Source organism: Patella vulgata, chromosome 2 (assembly GCF_932274485.2).
Source record: "Patella vulgata chromosome 2, xgPatVulg1.2, whole genome shotgun sequence".
NCBI lineage: Eukaryota > Metazoa > Mollusca > Gastropoda > Patellidae > Patella > Patella vulgata.
In genome coordinates this window covers 92,209,123-92,234,691 of record NC_065880.2, presented here as the reverse complement: position 1 = coordinate 92,234,691, position 25,569 = coordinate 92,209,123, and the positions used below count along the sequence as shown (strand labels likewise).

The 25,569-nt window shown below is 37.9% G+C and overlaps 3 protein-coding genes across 4 annotated transcripts; 1 reads left to right on the top strand and 2 right to left on the bottom strand.

The window, feature by feature from the left end:
- Positions 1 to 113: 113 nt before the first annotated feature.
- On the bottom strand, positions 114 to 3,393 carry LOC126810134 (rRNA methyltransferase 2, mitochondrial). The gene is made up of 3 exons (XM_050535124.2): positions 2,993 to 3,393; positions 1,027 to 1,460; positions 114 to 291 (listed from the first exon to the last, which is right to left on the bottom strand). Exons 1-2 carry the CDS (start codon positions 3,360 to 3,362, stop codon positions 1,027 to 1,029), a joined length of 804 nt encoding a protein of 267 aa, XP_050391081.1. The 5' UTR covers positions 3,363 to 3,393; the 3' UTR covers positions 114 to 291.
- Positions 3,394 to 3,423: 30 nt separating this feature from the next.
- LOC126810107 (flavin reductase (NADH)) lies at positions 3,424 to 15,481 on the top strand. 2 transcript variants are annotated; one of them, XM_050535085.2, is made up of 10 exons: positions 3,424 to 3,743; positions 5,986 to 6,090; positions 7,337 to 7,466; positions 8,670 to 8,733; positions 9,104 to 9,187; positions 10,686 to 10,834; positions 11,844 to 11,993; positions 12,874 to 12,913; positions 13,807 to 13,988; positions 14,891 to 15,481. In XM_050535085.2, the coding sequence occupies exons 1-10, from the start codon at positions 3,506 to 3,508 to the stop codon at positions 14,922 to 14,924; spliced, it is 1,176 nt and encodes a 391-aa protein (XP_050391042.1). In that variant the 5' UTR covers positions 3,424 to 3,505; the 3' UTR covers positions 14,925 to 15,481. The 2 variants fall into 2 exon arrangements, with proteins under 2 accessions (XP_050391042.1, XP_050391043.1); XM_050535086.2 differs by having other exon boundaries at positions 3,438 to 3,471.
- A 1,884-nt stretch (positions 15,482 to 17,365) lies between these two features.
- LOC126810143 (40S ribosomal protein S9) lies at positions 17,366 to 24,626 on the bottom strand. Its single transcript, XM_050535141.1, has 5 exons — positions 24,487 to 24,626; positions 23,414 to 23,646; positions 22,107 to 22,293; positions 18,019 to 18,122; positions 17,366 to 17,478 (listed from the first exon to the last, which is right to left on the bottom strand). Exons 2-5 carry the CDS (start codon positions 23,628 to 23,630, stop codon positions 17,411 to 17,413), a joined length of 576 nt encoding a protein of 191 aa, XP_050391098.1. The 5' UTR covers positions 23,631 to 23,646; positions 24,487 to 24,626; the 3' UTR covers positions 17,366 to 17,410.
- Positions 24,627 to 25,569: the final 943 nt, after the last annotated feature.

The following is a 25,569-nucleotide window of genomic DNA, read 5'->3' as shown; positions in this document are numbered from 1 at the left end:
TTCGATTCCACACTTGTAGGTGACAAGGAGAGAGGGGTACTCTGGTTTCCTCCCATTGCAAAAGACCCTTACGCACGCAAGAGAATTATTGAGCAATAAACTAGAACACATACTTATGGAAGAACAATTACTGATTTATTTGGGTGACGTTTCGAAGAGTATTCTCTCACCGTTTTCAAGCAAGTACAGTAACAAATGTGTAGAGCAATTATTGAGATGAAGTTGAACTCTCTCTCTCTATCTCTCTCTCTTTGAATGGACACATGAAGCCCATCAACAAATGGCATGGAACTACATAAAACAATATGGAAAAAAGAAAGTAACTCAATTATGGTCCTTTTTAATTATTGATGGTGGGGGGATGGGTGGTCGGATGGGTTTAAATCATTGAGTCAAGTAGCGTCATTTTGTTCCCAAGCTTGTATGTGACAAGGGTAGGGTTGTCTGTCCACTCTCACGGGTTTTCTCTGGTTCCTACAAGACACATAAGTGAATTTTAATTAAAATGAAATAAAATTTACCATATGTTAGTCCCGAAATGACCTAGCTTGCGTCAAGAGAATGTCAAACCCCTCTCAATCTCATCATGATGTGTCTTCATTAATCCAGACGAAATAGAATGTTAATCCCATTTCATTCATTTTAATGATAAAAATATTTTACCAGACTTCATGATAGTTTTACCATGGACAGTGTATTATATGTGATCAATGGTTTTACAAAAAAAACGGAGGGGCTGACAAGGAAAGCTGTCTAGTCGTTCGGATGGGACGAAAAACCGAGGTCCCGTGTACACATTGGCATGCACGTAAAAGATCCCTTGACAGTTGGAATTCGATATAAGAGTAGGCCGTAGTGCCGCTGTCCAGGCAAAATTTCCCTCATAACACACTGTATGGCGTATGCCCGTCTTCATTAGCCCAGGTTAGGAGCAGAACAGTAGGACGTTAAACTCCATTTAATTTCATTTTTACAAAAAAAAATTAATACCAAATAAAACAAAATTAATTTTATGAAATTATAGACCTATTTCAGTTTCCGTTTTTTAAAGTTCTGTGCCAACAAGAATATTTCTGCTGAGTCTGTTCGACTTGATAATGGTTTCACAACTTGAACTGACTCAAATAAATGTTTCATAGCCTCTTCCAATTGTTTTTGATTGTAACCCATCCAAATTTTACACAGAATAGTTCCGGCTGGTTTCAGAACCTCGATTCCAAATTTGAGTACTTTAACACAAAGTTCAATAATTAATTCATGGTCCATGGATTTTATTCCGGAAGCTTTCGGAGCCATATCACTTAATATAACATCTGCTTTTTTCCCATTTAAAATCTCCATTATTTTTATCTGGGTGTCTTTGTCTGTGAAATCTGCACCGCCTATAACATGAACTCCTTCAATATCTACAAAATGTTGCAAGTCCACACCAATCACTGTACCATTGACACTGTTTAAATCTGAAATGATTGAAATTAATACTTTAAGCAATCTGATTAATATACGGGGAGCCACGGTGGCCAAGTGGGTAAGAAGCTGGCTCGCTAGCCTGGAGGTCGGGTGTTCGATCCCTGCATTGGCCGAGAAAGTTCATCCAGATTTTCCAGCGTGGTTTCCCCTAGTCAGTGATGCAGGACGGAGGGCCTGACAAGGACAGCTGTCTAGTCGTTCGGATGGGACGAAAAACCAAGGTCCCGTGTACACATTGGCATGCATGTAAAAGATCCCTTGGCAGTTGGAATTCGATACAAGAGTAGGCAGTAGTGCCTCATAGCACACTGTATGGCGTATGCCCGTCCTCATTAGCCCAGTTTAGGAGCAGAACAGTAGGACGTTAAACCCCATTTCATTTCATTTCTGATTAAAATACAGATCTATATTTTGTTTCGTTTTTTATGCTTTCGATGGCCTACACTACATGAAGATCTGACAAGTTGTACTTGAAGGTCATGTCAGGGGTCGTACGAGCGGCTTTGACCCTATGATGTCAGACATTGATTAATCAATCAGCATTGGCGTTTCTAGTGGTTTACCCACAGTTACGTGCATGGCACGCCAAGAACTCACTGTTACAGACCGTTTCATTGGCTTATCCCTCACTTCAACCAAAACGCCAGTTATATATCAACTCTCCCAGATCTTACAAGTGTAGTAAAGACAAGTAAAACGAAATTTTGAACTATAAAAAAACAAACGAAATAGGATCTGTGTTTTAATCAGATTGTAGCCTACTTAAAGTTGAGTCAATGACAGAGTAATATAAATGAGAATTTATCACACAGTATTGTTCAGTCCAATTAATTCAATAACTAATAGCTTAGTTATACAGCATTGGACGGGTGAGTGTCTTATATACTGGTACGGGGGTTGAATGGCGAACACGAGCGCGTTGTATCATAATGTCTGTCATTGAGCCAACTGGCGTGGTTTCAATTCCATGCTTGTACATGACAAGGAGTAGGGTCGTCTGTCCAACCTCTTGGGTTTTCTCCGGGTTCCCCCGGTTTCCTCGCACTGCTAAAGACCCCTACGCACAAGCGAATTATTGAAATAAAATTGAACCATGTGTTAGTCCCGAACTAACCTAGATTGTGTCGAGTGGACCTTAAACCCTCTCTCTCTCTCTCTGTATATACTGTTGAGTTAAGAATTTGACAGAAATAATAAAGTGTTTTCAAGAAGGTAATGGGTCAGTCTAGAAAAGTATGGTACCGGTTTGCTCTACAATGTTTTGTTAATGTTCAAATATGTCATTACATTAACGTCTATAATAACGCAACTTTATCATGCACATGCACCAAACTCCCCGCAAACAGAGGACCAGGCTCTGGGTTACCTATTTAGGGTATTTTCAGGTATTTAGTATGTTTTTTTCCGGTGGTATTCAGTATAACATGGTAGTTTTCCGGTTGTTTTTCGGTATTTTCTGGTATATAGTATTGCCGCTAGCTAGCTGAACACTTATTAATATTAATTATAATTCTACCCCTACCTGAGTTTTTATTTATTTTTTCAACTGCTACTTGACACCATGATCCTGGAGCTGCGCCACAATCAATAACAATATTACCTGGTTTTAATATGTTGAATCGTTTATCAATTTCTAGTAACTTATAGGCGCTGCGACATCTGTAATTCTCTGATTGTGCCTTTTTAACATAAGGATCGTTGAGTTGTCTCCTTAGCCATTCTTGGGAACCTTTGCCTTTGCCTTTAATATTTTTAGGAACGGTTTTTAATACATTTTCAGAGAAGGAAAATTTGCACTGATTTTGTGAACTATTATTTGGACAAAATCGACAAATAGATGATGTCAAAAGACCAGAAAAACCGTTATACCTCAATGTCAATGAAAAGGCCATAACTGCACGTTGTAAACAAAAATAAAAGAAGGGATTCCCCCACTTCCGGTCACGTGTTGAAGGTTATCCCCAAGATTTTCAGCAAGAAATATTAACTTTTTCGTCTGCTGTACATATTGTCCTCATTTTATAATTTAAGTATAATGAATACACCGGTGCAAAGTATTAGGGTTTTATGTCGTTCAGGGAATATTACTGGGATAGGAAAAACTATAAATCCCTTGTCAAAATCAGTTAAAGAGTGGAAGTGTAACGTGAAAGCTTTCTCCAGAAGCTCTCGTCTGTCTTGGACGAACTGTACTACGTCTACAGTATCTACAGCCAGGAAATCAGTTCATCATACACCAGTTGTCTGTCAAAAGCGAAATTATTCTGTAAATGGTAAAATTTTGTATAACAGAATTTAAAAATGTAGCCTGTTCATGGTAGGCCTAGGCCTAACCGCGGTGTCTCAGTAAGTAAGATGTTGCCGTTGGCTCGCTATGAGGTCTCGGATTCACTGCAGCAAGGAGTTGGCCAAGAAAGTTTATTACTAGTTTCCAACATTTCAAGTTAGATGTTACTGGTACTGTTTGATGTTCTGATGTTGTGTGAACGATAACTATACTATTCAAAAAAAGTAGGGGATATTTGATTTTGGGGGCATAATACTAAAATATGCAAATGACTACGAAAAAAGTCACTATAGAACCTAACAGAAGAAATATTTCCAGTTACATGTGACGCCCAAACGCACCAATAGCTACCGCATGGAATGCAGGTGATGCTTGGGATCATCATGGGGGTCCAACCCAAGATTTGCACGACTCTGACTTTGAATGTTACAGTCATTGTGGCATTGAATTCCAGGGTGGAAACATCAGTTTAATTGTTTTAGTGACCAGAAAACAAATTTTGATATGCGTCGGCTTACCCAAAATGAAAGGTTACGTGCCCTTGGCATGCTACAGATCGGCACAACACAGGCGGTTGTGGCGCGGACGATGAATGTTTCTCAGTCTGTCATAAGCAGGCTATGGTCCAGATACCGTGATACACAATCTGTACAGGACAGACCACGCTCAGGTAAACCAAGGGCGACAACTCAAGCCCAGGATCGATTTATCCGTACCTTGGCCTTGAGAAATCTTGTCATCACAGCAAATCAGATCAGCGCTCGTCTTCAAACAGACACTGGTGTGAGAGTGAGTGGCCAGACGATTCGGAATCGACTGCATAGGGGTCACCTTCGCGCCCGACGTCCTCGCGTGATCCCTTGTTTGAGAGATCATCACATTCAGGCAAGACGTCGTTGGTGTAGGGATCGTCAACACTGGGATAATCAACGCTGGAGCAATGTGATGTTTTCAGATGAGTCAAGGTTCACTGTTGATTTTTTGGACAGACGTAGGAGGGTGTGGCGTCGTCGAAACGAGCGCTTCCAAGACGTTAACGTCATCAGACATGATCGATTTGGGGGTGGTTCTGTTATGGTGTGGGGAGGCATCACTGTTGCTGGAAGAACGGCTTTACATGTTGTTGCAGGGCGTGTTACAGGCCAGTACTACCGGGACAACATCTTGGCAGTCCATGTTGTGCCGTTCGCACGACGTCATGGCCGCCGTTTCATCTTCCAGGATGACAACGCAAGATGTCACAGGGCCAGGATCGTTACAGGTTACCTCCAACAACAGAACATCACCACATTACCTTGGCCAGCACTGAGTCCCGACCTCTCCCCCATCGAGCATGTCTGGGACATGCTTGGACAGAGGTTATGTCAACGTCAACAACGTCCTGCCAATGTCCAAGAACTTGCTGCTGCGTTGCAACAGGAATGGGACAATCTGGACCAAAATGACCTTAGACGTCTCATTAGGAGTATGCCACGTCGGATCAATGCTTGTTTGGCAAACAGAGGAGGATTTACCCGTTACTGACTTGGTTGTGATGCTGTGGTAACTTTGCTGTTTGACCCCGGGTATCATTTTACCCTTATAATGGTCAGTCTGTGCCTTCCTTAGTCTAACGATCATTTGGAATAAATCTATGAATGTGAACTTCATTTCATTTTGTCATTTGTTTCTTCGTCAGTTTCATTAGGTGACTTTAATAACACTTAAAAATCAAATATCCCCTACTTTTTTTGAATAGTATATAAGCAGGCACTTGGAGTATATATCCTTGACGTATGTCATTTCTTAAATGAGTACTTTGACAGTGTTAACCAAATTAAACTGCATTTAGACAACCGGTACCACACAAAATTTCTGTTTATCGGATATTTTCTTTACAAACTCTGACCAAGGAACTTTTAAAATCTGTAACTTTATTTACCTATTAAGAGATATAGAATGTGAATCGCAGAGAAAATAGGCCCTCTTAATGGACACAGTTCCAGAAAAGATCAAATATTTATAAATGTTTATATTAAACAGTGGTATTTGTGTCATGCCAATACCATACTGCACACAGCGATGCATCTACTTCATACCTTGAGAATACATTCTAAGGCGGAGCTAACTGTAGAGAGGCAGCCTAAGTTTGGAATGAGGCCTATTATACATGTAGTTATACTGGTAGGCCTACTTGATTATTAGGTACTGTTTATTTTCATAATCTAATGGGCTTATTTTTCTTTTAGCCACTGATAACTTGGATATTTTATTGGATCCAAACAAAAGTCAAGGAAAGAATGTGGACAACGAAGCTTTATTTCAGTCAGTTATGAGGAAGGTTCCCCAAGCAGGTTAGTTGAATTTACAGAAAAAACAGAATTATTGCTACTTATCATTTACCATTTTCTGTAGATCTGACAAAATAGCAAACATTATAGATTAAGCCAGTCAAATGGTAAGAGCAGGGGCAGAGCCTCGTTTAACATGGTAACTAAGCGGCGCCGCCGCTGCGCACTGGCTAAACTGTGCCGTCTACTGAGCCCAAAAGTTGAAGACTGGGCGGCAACATACATACGTTTTGAAAATCGCTGACAAGATTTTTCCCCATGTGCCAATATTATATCATGGTGCGTAGGTTTACAAAATCGTCTTTCTGATTGTTTTATGGGTATATTTCTGTCTGCGGGTCAGCCGCAGCAGTGTTTTGATCTCGATTTTACAGGGTAGGCCTATTAATCAATCCATGGTTTAATAAGATGCTATAACTTATAGTGTATCAAATCTCCGAAACTATTTTTTAAGTGCTCAGAAATCGAGTCTAAGGGAGTCAATTTTCAAAATTTTCTGGGGGAGGCCCCCCCCCCTCTACCAACCACACGGGCTCTCACCGGCGGTGATTGCGTGTTGGGGTTCGCCCGACATTGCCATGCACGACCAAATCCTTAGACGAGGCTCTGTGCAGGGGTATTGCACTACACGAACAAAACCGAAAAGGCAAAACCTGCTGACAAGATACAAACGACACAGACATTGCAAGCAATAAACAACAAATTTCAAATCCAGTGAATGGATCTGGCCGGGAGCCAGTCATAATCATCCACTGTGTGGGAGGTTGGATGGCCGAATGGTTAGCATGTGCGCGCTGTATCATAAGGTTTGTCATTGAGTCGACTTGCGTGGTTTCGATTCGCCGGTTGTACGTGACAAGGAGTAGGGTTGCCTGTCCAACCTTGTGGGTTTTCTCCGGGTCCTCCATTTTCCTCCCACAGCTAAAGACCCCTACGCACAAGTGAATTATTGAAATAAAATAGAACCATATGTTAGTCCCAAAATGACTAGTTTATGTCGAGTGGATGTTAAACCACCATTTCTCTCTCTCTCACAGTCCTGGGTCTGTAGTTGGCAAAAAATAGTATTATTGTTTTAAAATGAAACAATGTTATTTGTATTTGAAACACACAAATAAAGAAACCATTGGAGAAATAAAGTAATGGAATGGGGAAATCATTTTTCTGACTTATGAGAATTATTTTCAAATTTTGTATGTAGAGATATAAAATCTAATAAATGATAAAAAAAATACTAATTTTATTTCAGTTGTGATTGTAACTTCTGCCAAAGAAAATAAAGAAACTGGTGGCTGGACGAAACGAGGAATAACATGTAGTTCATTTACCAGTGTTTCGTTTAAACCACCTATGTTATCATTTTGTATTCACAGACATAGGTTAGTGGAATAATATCATTTGTGCCACAAGTTCCATACATATTGGGGGGTTGGGTGGCTGAATGGTTAGCGTGCACGCGCTGTATCATAAAGTCTGTCATTGAGTCGACTGGCGTGGTTTCGAATCCCCGGTTGTATGTGACAAGGAGTAGGTTCGCCTGTCCAACCTCGTGGGTTTTCTCCGGGTCCTCCGGTTTCCTCCCACTGCTAAAGACCCCTATGCGCAAGCGAATTATTGAAATAAAATTAAACCATATGTAAGTCCCGAAATGACCTAGTTTGTGTCGAGTCGACGTTAAACCCCATTTCTCTCTTTCTCTCTCGATACATATTGATCAGTGACTGTAGTTTCCCACCGGAGTAGCCAGGTCCTTGATATGTCACTTCTTATCAAATGATCTAGCCAGGAGGTCGCGTGTACAATCCCTGCGTTGGTCAAGGAAGTTCATCGGAATTTTCCGGCGTGGTTTCCCCTTGTCAGTGGTGCAGGACGGAGGGCCTGACAAGGACAGCTGTCTAGTCGTTCAGATGGGATGAAAAAATGAGGTCACATGTATACATTGACGTAAAAGATCTCCTTGCAGTTGGAAATCGATATAAGAGTGGGCTATAGTGTCGCTGCCCAGGCAGAATTTCCTCTCATAGAACACTGTATGGCATCTGCCCGTCTTCAGTAGCCCAGTATAGGAGAAGAACAATAGTATGTTCAACTTCATTTCATTTCTTATTACATGAAGTTTATAGTGTAGGTGGATGGAATATGTGAATTATCTCCCTTGACACATCAAATCACAACAGAATGAATGAAAGGAGTTTTATGACACGTGTCAGCTCCAGAAATCAGTACAATCTATGTTGTTTATTACATGTATAGCAAACAAATTATGCTAGTAATCTGAATTATTTTTTTTTTTTTTAATTTCCATCATAATATTATCTCTAATTTAAAGTATTTTCCCCTATTTTCTCTTTACGTTTTATAAAAGTTATCTTTCCTTACACACTAAGTGAATTTTAGTTTGGTTGAATATAAAGTTGAAGTTCAGAGAGAGAGAGAGGGGATAAAACCAGAGAAAACCCACAAGGTTAGACATGTAACCATTGTACAAGTGTGGGATAAACAGCACACCACTTGACTCGATGGACATGTGTCAGATCACCCACTCCCCTGAAGTTTAAAGTACATTTCTTTGTTATTTTCAGTCGTATGCATGGTTTACTACAGGAAACAGAAAAGTTTGCTGTACATGTATTAGCTCAAGATCAGGTAATTCAATAACTTAAAGCATGGCCTCAAGAGTAACATAACTAATATAAATAAATGCAAACTGCCCAATAATAAATTAAAAGTAAAGAATCCAATTTAAAGTTAAGTACTGGTAGTACAGCTAAATGAGCCAAAATTCTTTTGCGATATGAACAAAAATGTTAAAATAGGCTAAAAATATCTTTTTAATGATATAACATGAAAAAGTAATATTTGGATTTGATAAATAAAGAAAACTAATTTTTTTTTATATTTTTAGCCAATTTAGATATTTTGTTCATATTATTATCATAAACCAGTCACATATTGTCAGACTGAAGACTAAATTTAATTCAGTGTTGATTATTTAATTGCCATTTATTTTTTCAAGATACGACAGAGTTTACACTTTGCTAAATCCTGGGAGGAAGAATCTTGTCCGTTTGATACGATACCACATGTACAAAATGAAGAGGTAAGAGATCTATTGATATTCATAATTTAGAGGCTTGACGCGCCATTTCTTACGGCTTAATACACGCTAACCGGTAATTAACATTTAATTAAGGAAACAAAATCAAAATACCAACACCAGATAATGTTCCTGCTTGGATTCAATCAGATTTAAAACAGGCCGCATCATGTTTCTAAGATGGCGGCATCTTGTTATACTCGAGCAGCATAGATCGATAAAATTTCAATTTATCATAACTTTGTAAATAATGGAATAGAACTATTTTTGGAAAGATATTCTTATTAAGAGATTCAACTTTTACAATATTGCTGTTAGTAAGGGATTCCTATAGCGCTAAATGACGCAACAAGCCTTTTAATATTAGTGTTAATTTATTGTTACAATCTGTAATATTAGAACAATTTATAGTAAGTTATTCAGTACATCTGCCTCTTGGAAAAAGGGGGATCACGTTGCTAAGTGGGTAAGACGCTGGCTCGGTAGCCTGGAGGTCGGGTGTTCGATCCCTGCATTGGCCGAGAAAGTTCATCCAGATTTTCCGGCGTGGTTCCCCCTTGTCAGTGATGTAGGACGGAGGGCCTGACAAGGACAGCTAGTTCTTCGGATGAGACGAAAAACCAAGGTCCCGTGTATACATTGGAATGCACGTAAAAGATCCCTTGGCAGTTGGAATTCGGTATAAGAGTAGGCCGTAGTGCCGCTGCCCGGGCAGAATTTCCCTCATAGCACACTGTATGGCGTATGCCCGTCTTCATTAGCCCAGCATAGGAGCAGAACAGTAGGACGTTAAACCCCATTTCATTTCATTTCATTTCTCTTGAAAAAAGAGACATAAATGGAGTTTTAATGTTCATAGCTGGGTCATTTTTTGAAACACACTACCTAAAATTAAGTTGAAATACGTACTTAATGGAGCAATCGGGTTAAAACACAGATCCTATTTCGTTTCATTTTTTATAGTTCAAAATTTCATTTTTACTTGTCTTTACTACACTAGGATCTGGAAGAGTTGTTATGTAACAGGCGTTCTGGATGGCATGAGGAATTAGCCAATGAAACCATCTATTACGGCGACTTCTTGGCGTGCCATGCACAGAACTGTGGGTAAACCACTAGAAACATCAACGCAACGCTGATTGATTAATCAATGTCCGGCGTCATGGGGTCAAAAGCCGATGGTGTGATCCCTGAGGCGACCTCCCAGTACAACTGTTCAGATCTTCATGTAGTGTAGGCTATCGAAAGTATAAAAAAATGAAACGGAATATAGATCTGTATTTTAATCAAATTGTTGATGAAGAAATTTAATCAAATGGCCAAGTGACAGATCTGTCCAGTGTATTTATTGCTATGTGTGATATGTCAGGTACAACTTTAGATGATTATTTCTAGGTCTGATGATCGATGTTTATTTTCTAGGGTCTGCCTATCATTATGGGTTCAGTAGCTGTATTACTGTGTGATACTGTAGGCCTGATGATCAATGTTTATTTTCTAGGGTCTGCCTATTATTATGGGATCAGTAGCTGTATTACTGTGTGATACTCATTCTATTCATACTGTAGGTGATCATCATGTTTATTATGGTAATTTAAAACATGGCAGTGTATCACATAGTCTTCAGGATCCACTTTTATACTTTGTAAGGTAAGTAACCTTTATTCACAGAACATGCAATACACATATGTGTGATTATATATAGGGTGACATTTTCAAATAACTTACCATCAGGCCTGGAAATAACGGTTTTAGGTGTACCTGACAAAATGTCAGACACTAATGAAATAGTACCTGACATTTTCAACTTGGTGCCGGACATATATTAATAATATCAGCAAAAAAAACAAATCAGTGCCGGACAAAATGACAGGCACCAGAGGTTTAGTGCCTGACAAAGCCTGAATCTGTGCCTGACATTGTCAGTGACAGGTGCCTTATTTCCAGGCTTGATTACAATTATTAAAGTAACTATCTGCCATTTCGTTAAAATATCAAATTTCTTATGCTAATATTTACTCAGATTTAACATTTATTAAAGTGACATTATGGGAGATTAGATAAAGAGCTGGCAGTTCTCACTATAATAGTTAAAAACTAGATAATGTAAAGGGAATATAAAAAAGTCGGTAAGATAAAAAAACATAGTCTCGGTTATCCATTTTTGGAATAAATCATCAATGAGCGTTGAGCAGCAATTCGGATTCAAATCCAGTGGAAATCTGACACATAAGATGGCATCGAGTATTGATTAAGGTCTTTGCATGTTATTAAATGTCTAATTAATAGTTTATATAACATTTCAGGCCTAAAGAAAGACCTGCTATAGGCAGATTTAGTTCTTGCATAATGTATCTTTAACTGAGAAAACTTTAAAAAAATACCAACGCTAAATCACCTCAATTGGATTTAGAAAGGCCTATCGATTCTGTTTGCCCACAACAAAATGGCAGCAGGCTTATTACATAGCAAGCAGCATAGATATTTGATATTTCAATTCTTTGTAAATACTGAAAGGAATTGAACCATTTGTCGGCCGATATTCCTTTTAGATATTCAACTTTCACAATATTGTAGTTGACTACAATCATGCATCAAGTCTTTAGTTATTAAAAATAAATAAAAATGTTAACGCTACAATTATTTCATTGTATTTCAGGTCATTTAGGTCGATAGGTGATCAAGTATTTCTCCAAGCATTTGAAGATACAACATTGCCATTTGAAGAATGGACACATGAAGCCCATCTACGAATGGCATGGAATTATATAAAACAATATGGAAAAGATAAAGCAACACAATACATCAAGTAATTCATGTTCCTTCTTGAAATGAAATGAAATGGAGTTTAACATCCGACTATTCTGCTCCGTCTGGGCTAATGAAGAAGGGCACACGCCACACAGTGCGCTATGAGGGAAATATTGGCCGGGCAGCGGCACTATGGCCTACTCTTATATCGAATTCCAAGTGCCATGGGATCTTTTACATGCACGCCAATGTATACACAGGACCTTGGTTTTTCATCCCATCCGAATGACTAGACAGCTGTCCTTGTCAGGCCCCACGGAAAAGAGAAAGCAAATCAATTGTCAAGTAATTTATGGTCCTTCTTAATTATTAATGGTGGGGTGTTGGGTGGCCGAATGGTTTCATCCATGTAGTTTAGATCGTAAGGTCTGTCAAGTCAAGTGTCGTGGTTTTCGATTCCCAGCTTGTACGTGACAAGGAATATATTTGCCTGTCCCTCGTGGGTTTTCTCTGTATCCTCTGGTTTCCTCCCACTGCTAAGACCCCAACTTGCAATTAAATAAAATTGAACCAGAAGTTAATTCCAAAATTACCTAGTTTGTGTTGAATGGACGTTATACCCATCTCCCTCTCTCTTTAATGCTTTTTCTCACTCATACTCATTTGCATGTTTTCGACTGAAGGTAAAAGAACAGTAATACACGCAAAGTGCATGTAATGGATGTAAAATTTTATATGTAATGCTTTGTGTCGAGTGCATGTTAAACCCCATTCCTCTATTAACCTATTGGCTTTACCAAGAAACATGATCTAAATTAATTTTATTCATTGGATCTTGTCCGTTTTCCCCTAAAAAAAACACGTCTATAAAAATCCTGAGCCACATTCATATGGAATCTGTAAAAAGAAGATATGCTTGCAAATTATTTATTTTTCAGATTAGGAATACAGAAGTTTAATGAAAAGAATTTAGACAAGGTCAGTTCATCATGTTTATCTAACGGTAATATACAAATGTTTATATACACTGATCCTGTAGTTGGCAGTGAAAGCTCAGAGTTTTCTGGCGTGGTTTCCCCTTGTCAGTGTTGCAGGAAGGAGGGCCTGACATGCACAGCTGTCTACTCATTCGGATTGTTTGAAAAACTGAGGTCCTGTGTACAAGTTGTTTTGCAAGTAAATGATCCCTTTGCAGTTGGCAGTAGTACCGCTGTCAGGGGAAAATGTCCTTCATAGCACACTGTATGCACATCTTTATTAGCCGAGTCACAGCAGAACATTGATATATTCTGGTGGATCTAGAAGAGGTTCTGCCATAGAGGACAACTTCCGGTAGCAAAATTGCTGGCAATTTTAAATATACCAAACAAATGAATTTGTTTCTTTTCATTGAGAATTTATTTCTTATGTCGATGTATATTTTAGTAGGGAGGAAAAGAAATGATAGACCATATTTTATTGATATCCAAGAAGACTGGCCTTTTTTTTTACAAAATGATACTGAGATTAGGGTAGATGCTTCAGAATTGAAGTTCTTTACTAAAGCGGTGGACACACTAGCCGAATGATTCGCCGAATCAAACATGTTTGATATATTCACGTGGTGTATCTGTTTCGGCCAAATGTAGAATTCATTAGCCAATCACCACTCATATCGGGAAATCATGTGATTGTCTGAAGACATAGACGTCGGCATGTTTAATCATGTGACGTGAAAGGTGACGCAATTGACTGGTGAATCGGACAAAGCATACGGCTAGTGTGTCCACCCATTCGGCCTAATAAATTTCATCGCCGATTGATTCGACCGAATAAAATAATTGTTACATATGATGAGTTGAAGAAACTGTAACGAATTTGATTATTTTCAGATTAAAACTGGTTACCATGAAACTATAACAATGTTCTTTATACACCTGGTAACAGATGCTATTAATTCTAAAGATATGACATTTGAAGAATTTATACATAAAAATCCTCATCTTCAAGACAATAGTTTATTATTTACATATTATAGTAAAGAAGTATTATCTAGTGAAGCTGCTCGACATAGGTAAGACAAGGACGTAAAATATCCCTTGACAGTTGGAATTCGATATAAGAGTAGGCCGTAGTGCCGCTGTCCGGGCAAAATTCCCCCCATAGCACACTGTATGGCGTATGAAGCAAAACAGTAGGACGTTAAACCCCATTTCAATTTTTTCGACATAGGTAAGTTTCCAGGTGGCAACTTCATTCTAAAATGTGTCTGAGCGTGATTTGAGCAATATAGGGAAGTTTCCAGGTGACAATTTTATTCTAATAAAGTTGTTGAGGGTGATTTGAACAATGTAGGGAAGCCTTGTAAATATTGTAAAAGATGAGTCTTTAATAGCACGGGATTAAGTCGTGAGAAATCTCATATTTTTCTAAAAACCCAAACAATTATGCACCAGTTATTTTCTAGGGTTTTTTAAATCCACTGGGGCTTTGCTGTAATGCTGAGGTAGCGGTTCAATTGTTACATGTATATATCAAAATTGTGCATTGTATCATAAAGTCTGTCATTGAGTCAACAGGCTTAGTTTCGAATCCAAGGTTGTATGTGACAAGGAGTAGGGTTTCCTGTCCAACCTTGTGGGTTTTCTCAGGGTCCTCCGGTTCCCTCCCACTGCTAAAGATCCCTACACGCACATAAATTATTGAAATAAAATTTAACGATGTGTTAGTCCCGAAATGACCTAGTTTGTGTCAAGTGTACGTTAAACCCCATTTCTCTCTCACTTGATAATTTGGAAGTAAAACTTTGATTAATGTGAGCACTAATTATTACAAATAATGCCGATTGGAGACATGTCTATTGAAATATTCCGTCCTGTTTTGTAAATTGTGTATTATAAGGACCTACCTACCTTTCTGACATTTTATTTTTACATTCTTGCAAGTTGAAATTCTGTATATTTATTTGTATTTCAGATTTATACAGCCAGACAAAAAATCCCTACCATGAAGCCGATAGAACAATTTTTATATAATAATTTATTTATGTTGTCTTAAATGATGGTATTCCATTATTTTACCTCTTACCATAATTAATGATACAATATGTAAGAGCTAAATCTGCCTATTGCAGGTCTCTTTTCTTTCTTCAAATATTACATAAATTATTATTTACACTTGAAACATTTTCAACATGACAAATCCGTAATCAACTCTCTGGGCCATCGGATTAGAACACTGTGGCCATTTTAGAGTTTAACGAAAAAATAAAAGATGAGCACAATAAAAGATACACGCTACATTTTGTCAAACATTTATTAACTTCCCACAGAATAAGCAGTTTGACAGAAATTTTCAATATCTTCATTTTTTATTATCTATTTTTGAACAGTTATAGCAATAACGGCCATTACTTTATTTAATTCTTACATAATGCATCTTTGTATGTAGGTATTTTATTATTTTACTTCTCAGTCTAGAAATCAATTATTTTGTCAGTCTAGAAAAACAATTATTTTGTCCGTAGAAGCATTTGTTTTTTTAATAAAAGTTTTTGTTTACAAATGTCCAATGTTAAATCTCTCGTGTTACTGGTTTTCACTTTTGGTGAATTTTTTTTTAAAACCTGCCTTTTTATTGTTGTACTATATTGCTGTCACCCATGTCCATCTGTCACGGTGGCTAAGACGCTGGCATCTTCAATAGAAGGCTTGATCTCGCTTAAACTACGTACATCTTATCAAAGCCTTCAAGGTCGGTGCGAATACCAATTCTCGTGTTTTCAAGCTAAAATGTCTACCTGTGATAATCAAGTTGCAAAGTTCAAGGTTCATTCAATGTCAAGGTTTCCGCGATGTCACAACCTCTGATTGGACGTTACAGCTCACATGTCTGTAGATAACATAGCTATAAGTTCGGGAATTGTGAAGTAAACAAGCAACGTCTAGATGTTGTAAAACTTGCAGTCGTTGCTTCAGGAACATGGGAGGTTGGTTGTTCGATCCCTGCATTGGCCGAGAAAGTTCATCCAGATTTTCCGGCATGGTTCCCCCTTGACAGTAATGCAGGACGGAGGGCCAACTGTTGAGTCATTAGGATGGAACGAAAAACTGAGGTCCCCGTGTACAGATTGGCATGCACGTAAAATATCCCTCGACAGTTGGAATTCAATGTTTAGAGTAGGCCGTATAGTAGGGGTCTTTAGCAGTGGGCAGAAACTTGAGAAAACCAACAAGGCTGGACAGGTGACCCTACTCCTTGTCATGGGAAATCGAAACCAGGCCAGTTGACTCAATGACAGACCTTATGATACAGCGCACACACACTAACCATTCGGCCATCCAACCCCTCCTGCAAAGGAAGATAATGAGGTTTGATGTGCACTCAACACAGACTATGTCAGGTTGGAACTAACATTGTACAATTGTATTTCAATACGCTTTGCAGTGGGGAAGAGAGTAATGGGGTTAACATCCACTAGGCCATTTCGGGACTAACATATGGTCCAACTTTATTTCAATAATTTGCTTGCACATAGGGGTTCTTTAGTAGTGGGAGGAAACCGGAGAAACCCACGAGGTTAGACAAGTGACCCTGCTTGTCAAGTTTGTTCAAAATTTTAACTGCATTGCATTTAGAACCTGTCAGCACTTCAGATTTTTTGCTCTACTAGAACACAGCACAGTTGATGCCAAGCACCATCAATAATACATTTTCAATTTGCAAATCTGAATCCTTTCTGGGAAGCTACTCAGTTAAATGACCAATTTTGAAATTCTAAGATTTCACAGCTTTCTACAAGGTAGGACTTGATTCTAGAAATAGTCCATTCTTTTGATATTTTTAAAGATGGGTTCCCAGAAAAGTATTTATCGGGTGGTTATTTCCAATAAAAGTATGGCAATTTTGGTATATATGGAAAGTAGAGATATCCAATCTTACTAGAAAAATACTGGATTTCCCGAAAACCATTCATATACAGGACAAAAATGTAAGGGTTCCCCCTAAACAGCCCGACGATTAGGAACTTCTACACGCATGATGTCAAAGGTCACAAGCGAACATTGAGTGCTTGATGTACAAGTTGATAAACTTTATGAAGAGTTAGACGTACAATACTTTCTGAGATAAAAATGACGGAAAAAGACACGGGTAGTGGATAATCTGAGAATTTAATTAGGATTAGATATTTAAAATAAATAGTAAGCGATTAAAGACAACATCGTCTTATGTATGCAATGAATTCTGACTCCCAAGACCTGACGTAAACATGACCTGGTTTGATCCAATTTTAATAGCAGGGCATTCCTTTGCAATTACAATGTTTGAGAAGGATTTGAAGCATAATTATGACAAATTAATTAGTTTGAATATGTTTTTGGTCCATATATACCATTAAATCACCCAGTTTGTACACGGGAACCCATCTTTAACTTCAATAAAATAACAAGATTTTATTTTGATTTGATGTTTTTTATTTTGTGAAGATTAAACAGATTAATCCTCCTCTTCTTCAGCTCCACCTCCAGCATCAGTCTTCTTCATATTCTTTCGCTTAACGCGTCCTGAAATAAACAATTGTTTTAGTTAACCATAAATTACGTAAGAATTATATAAAGAGCTGGTCGTTCTTGCTGAAATGAAATGGGGTTCAAAGTCCTACGGTTCTGCTTCGACAGGGGTAATGAAGACGGGCATAAGCCATACAGTGTGCTATGAGGGAAATTTTGCCGGGACAGTGGCCTACTCTTATATCGAATTCCTATAGTCAAGGGATCTTTTATGTACATTATGTAAGATTTATATAAAGAGCTGACCATTCTTGCTATTATAGCTCAAAAATAGATAAATGTAAAATGAAAATATTGAAAATTTCTTTCAAATTACTTCATTCTGAGCCAAGTTATCACTGTAGTTTCGACCAGCTGTTTGCATTGTGGTAACCAGGGCACTGGTATATTCGAGATTTAGCCTAGCTTTCCCGTTTTAAATGGCAAACCCTTCTAATCTAGTTAAATTCTCGAGTATCCGATGGCATATTGACATGTACAAAGTGCTATAGGGTTTCATCCATTAAAATACAAGATCTAGAATAAGTAAATTACCTGGTCGGCCACCACCATATGGTGATCGGAGAGAGAAATCAATGTGTTTCTGTGAATCTAGTCGTACAACATATGATGGGATGTTTACTACTTGTTTCCTTACTCTGAAAAATACAATTTACATATTCATACAGTCGAATTTACATATTCATACAGTCAGATTTACATATTCATAGTCAAATTTACATATTCATACAGTGCTGGATCTAAATATAGGCTGGGCAGTCTACAATCTGATTAAAATACAGATCTATTTTTCATTTCGTTTTTTTATACTTTCGATGGCCTACACTACATGAAGATCTGACAAGTTGTAGCGATAGGTTGCGTCAGGTCACGAGCGGCTTTTGACCCTATGACATCAGAATTTGATTAACCAATCGGCATTGATGTTACTAGTGGATTTTTCACAGTTTTGTACAAAACACGTCAAAAGCTCGCTGTAACAGGCTGTTTCATTAGCTAGTGCATCACACTATTCAAAGCACGTCCATGATAACAACTCTTCCAGATCCTAGTGTAGTAAAGACAGTAAACCAATTTTTAACTAGAAAAACCGAAACGAAATAGGATCTGTGTTATAATCAGATTGGGGGCCTCCGGTATTGGTGTAGAATAAATTGGGGGCCTCCAGTATTGGTGTAGAATAACATTGTCACTGCCATAAGCTTTACTTATCCAAACTATTCTTAACCATTCGTCGCCATCCTCCGACTTAATCTTCCTCTGGTTAGGGATTGTGAGGGGCCTAACAAATAGTACAGTCTAGGGCTTCTTTAATAATCTTGTGTCGTTTAATGTCCAGTCTACAACCATACCAATATCTGCACTTCCCCTCCAAATCTTACGGAACACTGCAAAGTGGTCAGTTTTCGTGTCTTCAGATACTTTCATGCGCACGTGTATTAAGGTATATGTGCAATTGAGAGATTTGGGTTTCTAGCCCAGTAAACAAATGAAATACCATACCTCCTTCAGTTATACAGCAGTGTGTATATATACTTTCATAGTGGACATATGACTTCAAGTCAAAGTGGCCCACACAAACAAAGAGGATGCCTGGAACGGAATCCACATAACCCTGATCGTATGACTAAACATCACAGTGGATCACGGGTGTAAATTGCTTCATATTCCATCCAATCAAATCCCTTTTTACAGACTAACAGTACACATAGACATTGAACATATTGTTCAAGTGGACTACGGTGTTTAAAATTGTTTTAGCTGCTGAAGAAGACATGAACAAAACGGGTTATACAAGCATTTAACAAGCCAACAGTGAGGCTGATGTCCTCCGCCGAAATCCAAAAATAAACAGATGACACATTAATTAATCGCACATTTATTTTTTTTAAAAGTATCGAGCAATCAAGCTATTGTAGTACTATGGACCTCTTTATTTGTTGTGTTTCCTTGTGATCGTAAACAATACTACAGCAATAATAGTTTCTCAACTTTATTGGTAAACTGGAATAACTTTGCAGGTTCCTCGTTCTCAAATATATAATGGCTTCTTGGAATAGTCTGATGAGAGTCTAATTAAAACTCACTTTAACTCTTCAATTTATACCTGTCTCATTTCAGCAGGTCCTTGGTACTTTTCCATTGAAAATACATAATAAACTTATTTATTTCCCACCACTAACAGATAGATATTACCTTATTTGGTCTAAAAACCATAGGTCAATAAACAGCCAGAATTTGATGACTATTTTGACAATGATTATAATTTGACCAATATATCCCTTATTTTTTTTATGTACAACTAGACATTGCCAAGACATGGTGATACTATAGTAACAGCACGGCCAAAAAAAAATATATGTGTCACGGGGAGTGAATGAAAACTGGAGAACGAGGAAACCTGTCAAAGGAAAATAAGATTACATCAACATAATATAATTTCATGCATAAAAATATTTCCATATGATAAAAATTCAGCAGTCTTACAAGTCCTAAGTTCACTTTAATTTAACTATAAAAAACCCCAAAAAAACCTTAAGTTAAATTCAAAAAGTTTTTGATTCTTGAAGTGTCCTAATGTCAATCTCGATAACGATTCACACTCCTATGGTAAAAAACAAAACAGAACTGTTAAGACGACACACAAGGCCAAATGGTTGCCTATGGCAACGTTCACCGTGTTTGAAAATCTTGATTTTAATTTTCTGGTGGCACCAGTTACATGGCCATCTCCTTGCAGAGGGCATACGGACAATGAAGAAGAACCCATAGCCAGGTAAATACCCCTTACAGTCCCGACAGAAACTGAGCCTGGTACATGTACATTAACCCTGACATTTTCTTCCTATATTCGGTAACCACTACCGGCTGTGGATATTGCCTTAAAAAAATAAAACGTTGGTTGTTTTTTTTTTCCACTCTAACTAAAATCACCTCAGTTAATTAGTCATTAACATAAGAAAATCAAATACTATATACTGGCAATAAGTTTTAACAACTGTTTCGTCTTTTTGATGGGCGATTTTTCAGGTTTTAATTTACCATCGCTCTTTATATCGCATTCAAGGAGCGTTCATCATCAGAGATATCACTTCTACTTGATGGTAAACTATTCGTGTCCTTTACATTTTCATTATCTTGATCGTTACAAGCCTTCAGACGCTTGGATAATTCCATTAACGGAACATCTTCCTTGTCCGACTCGCTATCCGATCTTTCCTTCTTAAACCTAGTAGACAGTTGTGCCAATGGTACACCCTCATCGGGTCCACTGGTTTTCGTTTTCTGAGCTAGAATCTGAGCTCCATGGATCTTCTACATATTGTGCTTTTTGCAATAACTTTTCCTTATCGGATTGTTTCTCCGGAATTTGACAATTATCAAGTTTTGCTAAACGCAGATCTTGCGTATTCGACCTTGTAGTCTGGCCTGTTAGTTGATTATCTATTATAAAGGAGACTGGTGACGTTTGTTCAATTATCCGATAATATGGGGTCCATCTTTCCTGTAATTTATGTTTCCGAAGATGGTTTTTGTAATACACTGGATCACCCCCCTTAAAAAGGGTGTCAGTTGCCTTTTTTGTTCACATATTCAGCATTTTTACGCTGCATTTTCCTTAACCTCTTGTGAACTAAAAGAAAAGCCTGATGCTGATTTTGCAACGCTATTTCATGAGGATCGGTCCCCAAATGGCAATACAGGATCGCGATTATACAACAAGTAAAAAGGAGAAAACTTTGTCGATTCATTGACATTAAATCGAATATCGGCCAAAATTTGATACAAGTATAAATCCCAAGTGTTAAAACTTTCTGCGATCTTAGATAATACGTCATGCATCGTGCAATGGAATCGTGTTCAAGCTTCGAGTTCGATTCCGGATGGTATCCATGTAAGCATAATAGATAATACTAGCTAAAACCATTTCTCCACCCTGGCGACTGTCTAGGAACTCAGATGGAACCTCTCTGGAATCTAATGGAAGTCTGACTTACAGAGTCCCACGGTTTCTTTTATAGGCATATGAATATCACGCACAGCCAAGTGTGATCATGACCCTGAACCTGTGCAATTAACGATATGATTGGTTACTTTAAGCCAAATGATGCAATTATAATAATTCCACTCACGTGTAATCTTGTGGTATTTTATTGACACACAGAAACAGTTATGTTTTGACTATATAACTCTATGTGTATACTGTCAATTACAGACTAAGTTGATGAATCTACCAACTTGCCAAAGATATTAATGACATATACCGCCACCTTGCCTATAAATTGAAAACAATGTCGCAACGACAATATTGCTACACTATACACTTAGTTTCATTAATTAGAACTAAAGTTATCGTGTACCAAAGCAACAACCAATCAAAGTGCTTTAAATATCTCTGCTCATCTTCGAACTTCATCAAGGCATTAACCTAATAAATACCTACATCAAGTTTGACAATTCTAGCTCCATTAGAAAGAGTTATTGTGTTCCAAAAAGTGTGACGGACAGACGAACCCATTTTAATAGTCCCCTGCTTTCTTTGAAAGTCAGGGGACAAAAAGATGGTTAGGAAATTGGTATTTTTATGAACTGAGCATTTAGTAGGTAGACGTTATGTTTACCTTATATGTCTTTGTCGAATAAGAACTCGAGCATGATGAATACTCTTGGCAAGACCAAGCTTGAAAACTTGGGTTTGAAGTCTTCTCTCCAAGAAATCTTCCAGACGGAGACCCAAAACATAATCTAGTTTCATTTTGGTTTCATCAAGTACACCAATGCGGATTAATCGTCTCAACAAAGCATTACCTATAAAATTATATATTCATCAATTTGTGTCTATTACTGTTCTAAAATAACGGATGTCCACTGGACAGGTGCGATGTCAATGTGCGTATATAAAAATAGTTCAATTTTATTTCAATAATTTGCATGCGCGTAGGGATCTTGACGTGGGCGGATCCAAGGAAACCCACAAGACTGGAGAGGCGACCCTACTCCTTGTAACTTACAAGCCGGGGATCTTAACCAAGTCACTTGATTCAATGACAGACAGGACCTTATGATCTGATTAGTGTATGTATTGGAAAGAGAGAAATGGGGTACATGTATAACGTCCACTCGACACAAACTATCATATGCTAACCATTCGGCCATCCAACCCCCCTAACCCATTTGGAAACACCGGAACTTGGATACATTTCACAAAGTGTGTATCCAATATGCATATTATGGAGAAATTCACACAAAGTAAAAAAACATAGCCAGAACTTTTCCTTGTCCTCCTAATTTTCGTAATTTAACACATTTAAGCGCAGTGAAAAATGGCAAAAATTATCCTAGAACTGGCAAACAAATTTTAAGGAACCTGGAAGATGTATAAGCTTTATATTTTAAAGGAGCTAAATCGCTAATATTTTGGACCTAGTAATTGGAACAAATGGGTCGCAACACATAATAATGTAATATGAATTTACATAAACTGTTTTACATTCAATTGTGTCCGTTTTACTGTGAATTGTCATCAGTTATGATCGGCGAAATACGCCAGAAGTCACAACCGCAAGTCAGTTTCTAGCGTCTGGTTATTCCAGTCAACATCGATATTATTTATTGCGCATGTTCTCCAAATAAGAACATGATATTACCGTTTGACATGACTTGTGGAATATGTCTAGCCTCATTCATTGAGCACCTTGTTACAAATGGCGCTGAAACGCATTATGGTACACGATTCGTGTACCAATGGTAAAATGTTAATTTTGTCTTAAATATTGGATATCAGAAGCCCATTTTTTCCAGGTAAGATCACAACACCAATGCTGATTTAAATTGCAAAAAAATTTGTGTTTTCAATGTCTAAGATTTTGGATGATATTGAGTTACGGACTTAGCTACTTTAAGTAAATAGTCAATGATTTAAATTTACCATTGAAAAGTCGTTTGGGATCCTTCTCTTCAAGCGTCAACAATTCTCGAGCAGCTTTTCGGATTTTACCCAAGGTGTATTTGACTCGCCATACTTCTCTCTTGTTCCTCAAACCATATTCACCAATAATTTTTAACTCCTGATCCAAACGTTCCTTTTCAAAAGGACGTCGGGGAGTAGCATATGTTTTACTCTGAACTCGGGGGACCCTTCCCATCTTGATTTACTTTAGCCTGAAAACAAAATATTGTATGAACTAATAAATTATTAAACATACATTATGCAAGAACCAAATCTACCTATTGCGGGTCTTTCTTTAGGCCTGAAATGTTACATAAACTATTAATTACACATTTATTAACATGAAAAACCTCAACTCTTGGTGCCATCCTATGCGTCAGATTTTCACTGGATTTGAATCCTGCTGTTCAATAGTCATTGACGATTAAATCCAAAAATGGATAATAGAGACTGCCTTTTAATTTTATTTATTGACTTTAGTAATGATCGAGGCTACTGGCTAGGCCTTAAATTCAATCGCTAATATCTCAGTTCAGAAAATTTGACTGAAATTTTCAGCATATTCCCTTCACATTATTTAGTTTTTAACTATTATAATGAGAACCGCCAGCTAATGCCCCATTAAGTTGTGTATCAACAATAAATTATGGACGGGATGTGGTACTCAAATGACGGCCATGCCATATTATAAATTAAACTTTAGCATAAACCAAGTGACAATCAATGATAAAAAATGGACGAAAATGATTTTGGAACATAGTTTCAGCTAACCATCAGTGGCATCACTATGAATTAAAACGCTCACTGCCAACCTGGAAATGCACACAATACGATTCCCATTTGAAGACTGAGAGACTAGAGTCAGAGTCGAAACACGTGTTCGGGTATGAACACCCCCAAAATTCGTTATACTGCGGTCTGACAATAAATATTGGCGTATAAAAAGAAAAGGGACCACAATATACTATTTAGAATGTTTATTATAATAAATATCAGTTTTTATTCAGTTGCAAATCTTGAAAACATGAGGAGAGTTCTCAGACACGACCTACCACTAATGGCGAGCCCACGTGAAAGAACGAACTACAGTGGTGTGCTAGCAAGTGCGCCGAGATTAATCCGCATTCAAGTTAAAAACAATACAACTAACGTCCAAACAGATCTTTCAATAAATAAATTCAAATACTTGTACTTATCGATTGATGCAAGAATATTGATATTTGTAACGACAGATATTAATATAATATGTCAATAATTAAGCGCGCACTATTTTTTACAGTTGGATACGCCGCAGTTAACTCCCTTGAACTATTCTTTGATGTTTATGGTAGTAAGGTCAACATTGGCGGGAGTGGTTGACGTTTTGATATTATTGAACTGATCACCAGGATCATTTCCGTTCCCAGTCTGTGTAATGGGCTCACAATTACATTCTCAGCAATAAGAATAAGGTCTAGAATCTTGATTGGTCCAGGGTTGGGTTAGACACACATCACAACTGACTTGGGGGAGGGAGGAATAAGACGTTGCCCGTATAATTAGACTTAGATTAGTTTGAAATTTTGTGTCCAGATTCACGCCCCCCCCCACCCCCAACATCTCTCCTGCAACATCTCTACAGGAATTCTTAAGATGGTGGTGTGAAATGAATATAAATCAATGTAAACTTTAAAAAATAACTTTTAATATAAGTTAGGTCATGTCTGTATGGACATTGCTTGCACGAAAAAGAACATTAATTTGACATTTGGAATTCGATGGTGGCCCAGCAGAACAGTTTAGCAAAGCAGGATACTAAACCACATTTCCTCATGGACCTTGTATTATAAGGTCCATGATTTCATTCATTCGTAATAGTTTGGTAGCACAGATAGTGCCAATAGGTCTACATTGTTTTTGAGATTGCTGTTTAGTTGGGGCAATTTTGGTCAAAGGCAGTAGCCAGTCTAGGGGATCACGTGGCTAAGTGGGTAAGACGCTGGCTCGCTAGCCTGGAGGTCGGGTGTTCGATCCCTGCATTGGCCGAGAAAGTTCATCCAGATTTTCCGGCGTGGTTCCCCCTTGTCAGTGATGCAGGACGGAGGGCCTGACAAGGACAGCTGTCTAGTCCTTCAGATGAGACGGAAAACCGAGGT